Source organism: Austrofundulus limnaeus, unplaced genomic scaffold (assembly GCF_001266775.1).
Source record: "Austrofundulus limnaeus strain Quisiro unplaced genomic scaffold, Austrofundulus_limnaeus-1.0 Scaffold48, whole genome shotgun sequence".
Classification (NCBI taxonomy): Eukaryota; Metazoa; Chordata; class Actinopteri; order Cyprinodontiformes; family Rivulidae; genus Austrofundulus; species Austrofundulus limnaeus.
Genome location: NW_013952450.1, coordinates 1,203,162 through 1,209,646, shown reverse-complemented (window position 1 = coordinate 1,209,646; position 6,485 = coordinate 1,203,162). Strand labels below are relative to the sequence as shown.

The window sequence follows — 6,485 nt, the reverse complement described above, 5'->3', positions numbered from 1 at the left end:
GGTCTGGACCACTCGTGAATTTTGTTCGTATCTGAAAAAAATCTCCGAAAACATTGGTGAATGCCACAAATTCTCCTAAATCACTCGTACGCACAACTTAAGAACAAATCTGTGCGTACGAACGGTTCTTGCATGAGGCCCAATGATTATTATAGGACTTTGTCCCCTAAAGCCCTTAAAATCTTTCTGCACAACTAACTATACAAAAAGCATTCTTTAAGAACAGTCATCTGTTTGCACAGCTTCACATTCACCTCAGGGCTGACTGAGAGCTGGGAGGTGTCTTATTAGTGCTTCTGCAGAAAGATTTTGAGGATGTTCATTTCTTCTGTGCCACTTTATGTTAAATATACGCTTGCTCATATTCTCTGTTTGTTTTTTTGTAAAACAAAGCAGCAYACGTAAAACAAGCAAAATAGTACATTTTCTATTTTTACCATCTTTATAGAAGAGAACCAGGTGAAGTGGTGCAGTCATTTTTAACTTCTGAATCACTGACTTTCAGAATGTTTCAGTAACATCTTGTGCTCGATTTAAATGGATTTGCAGCTTTCCTTATCATCTTTTGCTGTGAAGGACTGTGGTGACTTTTGCTTATTTGGTAGAGCATCTGTCCTAGTATCAGTTTGATTTTTATCCCGTGTTTGCTTTTCTAATAAAAAAAAAAAGAAATATCTTCTCAGGTACTAAATGCTGTCTCTCCYCATCCCTCAAAGCTGCTGTCCTGACTTCAACATTTTTACTCAGTGTTCAGATAAAAAGTAGAATATCATAGAAATCACAATAAATATACTTTAATAATAGGTGTTTTTCTGTGTCCCAGACTGCAGTGGTTTAATTCATGGGAAGAAAATGACTGAGGTGGTGAGCTACTTGGAGCAGAGGTGTCRGTGTGGCATTTCTGCGACAAATCTACAAGGTGAGGCATTTTCAGTTGTTTATATATACTCTTGGCTAAAACCGATTTTTGTTATTTTATTGAAAAAAAATGTTGGTTTTAAGTGTCATCTAATAAATTGTTATTGTTCCCGTCGCCRAGGYGGRGGACTTAGAAATGCTCTCCGTCCGTCCGTCCATCCATTACAATTTCAAAAAGCTGTAACTTTCTTATAGAAAGGCTAAAATCCACCAAACTTGGTATGAGTCATCCATGTTGCATGCATCATCAAAGCCCTGCCCCCTGACAWYTTTTTCTGGCKTGGAAAGTGCCATCTCTGACCTTCTCAACCTAATCAGCAAGAAATTGTGTCAGAACGCAGATAATAAGTTCTGCTCACTTGCTTTCAAGCACAAAGATTTTTTAGGGAAAGGCGTGTTCATTGGCGGTGAGGTGAAGTCAGACATCACGCTGTTGACAAACGTTTGGCTCTAAATTCTACATATTTCAGCCAATCTGCTCTTGATTCACTATGGTAGGTCCTAATCCATCCCACTATAGGAATGCTGTATAATTTTTCATGGGCGTGGCCTAATTAAACATTAGGCCGTTGACAGACGTTTGGCTCGAAATCACACATACATAATCCAATCTGAACCAAATTATGTGTGCATCATAAGGGAGGCCTGCTCAACACATTAGTGCAGTAGTTTAACAAGATCACTTTAGCCCCTCATCTGTCCGTCTATCTGTTCACCTTATGAGATTATTATGACCCCCGCACATGAAGCGTAAGCAGGAGTCATATTGTTTTCGTACTGATTATTTTGTTTTATTTTTTTCAGTGATTTTTGGTCAACCGTACCACAAAAACGGCTGCATCGATCAACATGAAATATGGCAGGGCTGTAGATGAGTCCGACCTACACTGTACCAGCCAAGGTTTTACAATAGACCCCATATTTGAGGAGGGAGCTCCTTTCAAAGAGGGGGTGTCTGGACATGCAAACATGCTTATAACTCAGAAACTGTTCAACATAGAAGCTTCAGATTTCTTTTTGGTCTGTAGCTCTGATGAAGCTCTATCCATCAGGCCCACCAATCAGTGCCCCCTACCCCCCCGGACCCCCAATTTATCTGAAAAAGGGGTGTCTGACATGCAAAAATTCGAATAACTCAGAAACTGATCAACATAGGAGCTTCAGATTGTTTTGGTTGTTTAGCTCTGATGAAGCTCTGTCCATCAGGCCCACCAATCAATGCCCCCCCCCCCCCCCGGCCCCCCATTTATCTGAAAAAGGGGTATCTGGCCATACAAAAATGGTTATTGCTCAAAAACTATTAAACATAGGAGCTTCAGATTTCTTTTGTTGTTTAGCTCTGATGAAGCTCTATCCATCAGGCCCACCAATCAATGCCCCCCCCCCAAAAAAAAAAGACCCCCACCCAAACCACTACAATTTTGGGATGCACCTGGTAGCATGAAATTTATTAGATGAGTTCTGGTGCATTTCTGCRTGCGGGGGTCATTATGTTACCGCTATGTGGTATCTAGTTTAAATAATGAAGGCCTGTGATGATTCCAACTAAATTGCTAACAGTTGGTCAGGCGACAGGGGACATCAGTGACGGCTGACTGAGTTCTATCTTGTAGTTATTATTATTATTATTAGTATTATTATTATTATTGTTATTATTATTATTATTATTGTTATTGTTGTTATTGTTATTATTATAGCGTTTAGAACACACATACACTAACTAATACAGAACAAAATTTAGAAATACACATTGTTAACATTTATTTTTTTGGCCTTACACTCTACTCACAGCTACTTCATTCATTGTTTCTTAGAGATACATTTTTATCACAATCCAGTAAACCAGTTAAAAAAAATAAACCTTCACTAAAAATCCAATTATATGACTTTTAAATAGAAGAGAACACAACAATAAAGTCGACTACTATTGCGAAAATACTGCATTAAATACAGTGACAAAAACAGAAACAATAAGGCCAGGTGAAATGTTAACAAGGGCTGGATGTGGCCCGCGGGCCTTGAGTTTGACACGTTTTAAGCTGTGAACTTCCATCTACAGGTAAAGGTATCTCAGACAAAAGCAGCTGYTTGGTAGGTTTTATCCATATCTTGTTTTTGTCTGTTTGTTTTTGTTCAAGGAGCGAATTTCTCTTGTGTTTCTGGGTGGCTGAGAGTCTGGGGCCAGATCCAGGCACTGTCGGACCACCAGAAGGCCCTCATCATCCAGACGTTCAATACGAGCCCATTGGCGGTCCAGGCAGAGGCCTGTTCTGTGCCCACCACCGGCCGTTACACAGGCACAGGTTAGAACAGACCTAATGTGGGTTTGTGATTAACATGCAGCCTCACTTCTCCCCTGTTAACAAAATAAACTGGTCCTAATCAACCAAATGAATGACTTACAGTACAGTCTGTCCTCTGGTGTGAAAATGTACCAGAAACAAACTCCATTTACATCATTATGTAACAGAATATCTGAGTGTGGACAAGCTGTCCCTGTAAAAGAAGTAGGTTGCTTTCTAATAGTTTACAGATCAGGCACTCAGGACGGTGAGCAGCTATTTTTCTACGTTTTTTTCTACGTTTTTACTGAGTTATATTAACGAGCCACAGGCAGAAGAAGAACACTTAAAAGCAGACAGCAGACTTAACAGGAAGATTTTCTTTCTGGATGCTCGGTTTCAAATGGATAAAAGTGGCACYATGTGTACAAGAAAGGCTGTTTCCTCAGAATTTTGCAGATTTATRTACAGTAAGATTTTACTTATTGTTTTGTAACTACATTCATATTTATATGATTAAGCAGAATAAATGTTAATTAAGAATTTATTTTAAGTGCATACCTCTTCATTTAGCATGTCGTTAGCTTGTAATTATTTTTAYTGTTAATGTTGTGAGTTTTCTCAGAGCTGAAAAGCCTAATTAGAATTTTTTTATTTTGCAAAAACTAACACTTTTCACAACACTTAACACAATTCAGCCGTTTTTATCACTGATGCAAAAATGTATCTGCAAGGAAGAAAAATACTTTCACAGATTTTAAATCCAGAGCCATGTGACAATTACATTATTATTAAGAGCACTTCACATCTAATTTTTCATATTCTAACACCAGTTTAAGTGATTTTTTTTATTTTAATAAAGAGCCTTTTGAAATAGAAACATAATTTTCATTAGCAGTCATTGAAACAGAACACAAAGTACCAATCTTGATGCATTCTCCTGAAAACAATAAAAGTGCTCCTATGAAGAAAATTTGCACCTTTTTGAAYGAGAGGAAAAAAGTAATTTGGACATGAATATGGGTCAGACTTCAGCACCTAACAGGACTKTAGACATGAAATGACATCAGAGTTCAGTTCACTTTTAGTTTTTTTGCTTCTGTCAGCTTTGCTAATTTGTTGCATTTTCCTGCACAAATCTGGCATCAGCAACTTGACTGGTTTTAAAATAATTTTTAAAAGAGTTTGATTTTTCACCCTTCCAGCCTCCGCCCTGGGGCTACAGATTGGGCTGATCATCGCTGTGCTCCTGCTGCTCGGACTGGGAGCTGCTCTGTTCACGTATCTCTACAGGAGGAGGTAAAACAATGTTCTGCTTTTTCTGTATTTTTAAACAAACAATATATATATATATTTATTTATTTATTACTAATTACATTTATGCACACAAACATTTCATATCTGTGTGTTTTTCTTTTTAGTTACCATGCTTTAGGTTTTTAACATGTTGAACCATTAATTAGAACTGCTTCCTGTGCCTAACTATTGACAGTCTTGCATTCTTTTTTGTTTGTTTTATTTTGCACTAAATCTTACAGCGTWCTTAAAGAATATATTGATTTCCAGATTCTCATTGCTGTTCATGGTGTTGATTAAGGGTGTCATAAAGTATAATGAACAGGTGACCCATTACTGACAAAACTCATGAAAAACTTGTGTTTTTATTTCTGACCCTCTAATGCTGCCTGGTGACGTTGTGTATCAGTGTGGATAAAAATCATTCTCTTTTTTCCTTCAAATGRTTTCTCACCATTAAACCCCTCTGTCAAAGTACTACTTAAGTTAAAGTACTGGTGTAAGTGCTTTCAAAAGTACTCAGGTATTGAAAGTACTAAAAAATTGGAGGTTTTGTAACAAAGCATTCCACTTCAGTATAAATGAGACTGATTGGGAATATTTTCTGCTATGCTGGACAGATCATTAACTCCATATATATAATAATAAAACATAAGTCTTATATAACACTGTTCTAGACGCTCAAAGACTCTTTACAGTTTCATGCATCGTTCATTCCCTCCTCAGTCACACTCAGTGCTGGAAGTGTTGCTGCCATTCTGCACCTACGCTCCCTCCAGATCACCACAATCACACCAACAGTTTTATACACGGGGAAGTTGGCTTAAGTGTCTCGCCCATGATGACAAGATGCACTAAGGGAGGGAGTTGAACCGGCAATGATCTGGTTGCAGGGTGAACACCTACCCCCTGCACCACTTAAATCTATATCTTCCTAATTATGCATCCTTTTATAAGTACTGTCAGCTCTTTTAGTCTCTACATAATCACCACTTCCAGGACAAGGCCTGGAACATTGTTCATTAAGTGACTAATTAATTAAAGAGATCTCAATCTAATCTTTGGTGGAGGCTTTTCACGCTGAGCTTCTTATTTATTTATTATATTTATATTAGTTTGCTGAAATGAAAATATGTGTTACAATAAACTAGAAACACTTTTGTACAAAACAATTTAATAAAGTTTAGTTTTAGAAATGCGTTAACAGAACAAAGGGACTAAACTTTTAAAACACTTTAACTTAAATAATGTAAGCTGCGCTTTTTCTTTTTGGATGACAAATTTTTGTAGGACATGATTAAATTTGTCTGTGGCAAAGACAGCAAATAATTAAATGATACAAATCGTTTTGATGTCTTGTAGAAAAGGGTTAGCTGCATTCAAGGGTTGTGGCTGCTTTGGTCTCAGGATGATGACATCACAACCAGAGCCGAGCACCAACAGCAAAGGCTGTGTTCCATTCTGAAATACTTAAATGTAAACTTCAACATTCAAGATTTTTACATGTACATTTAGGATGTAATACTTCAATATTTTATTTCAATTTTAGTAAAAAAAATAGTAGAATGTAAGAACAGTGAGATAAATAAAAATAAAATGTTATTGGAAAAAAAATTTCACTGGGAATTAACAACTCGCTGGGTCAACAAAGCCCTGACCTGCCTGGAAAAATATTGCCATTTTTAATCTGAGTCATAATTATCAGTACAGTCATAGGACATGAACTGACAGAGAAAGCATTGATTTTGTCAAAAGGCAGAGGGGAAAAGTTACAAAACCCTTTCTGTTCACAGAAGAACAACCTTACAACACACTAATGAAAGAAAATTTGTCTTATTGCCTTTACAAAGAGAAATGGAAGCAAGTGTGTGAGGAATGAATACAGGCTAATCAATAAAGCAGGGTTATTTGGCCAAAAGCTATAATAAGTTTGGAACCTCTGCAAAGCCTTTATCTTTAAAAGTGCCACAAAATAAAACTACAATATAT

The 6,485-nt window shown here is 37.1% G+C and overlaps 1 protein-coding gene across 3 annotated transcripts in view; it reads left to right on the top strand.

Annotated features, from left to right (window-relative positions):
- The window catches only part of si:ch211-183d21.1 (uncharacterized), a 26,192-nt gene that overhangs the window by 16,093 nt on the left and 3,614 nt on the right, over positions 1 to 6,485 (top strand). For 2 of the 3 annotated variants that reach the window (XM_014008183.1, XM_014008182.1), the window contains exons 9-11: positions 824 to 919; positions 3,057 to 3,221; positions 4,406 to 4,499. In XM_014008183.1, coding sequence (XP_013863637.1) covers positions 824 to 919; positions 3,057 to 3,221; positions 4,406 to 4,499 — 355 coding nt within the window. The remainder of the gene's footprint in view (positions 1 to 823; positions 920 to 3,056; positions 3,222 to 4,405; positions 4,500 to 6,485) is intronic. The other variant, XM_014008184.1, reaches the window with a different exon arrangement.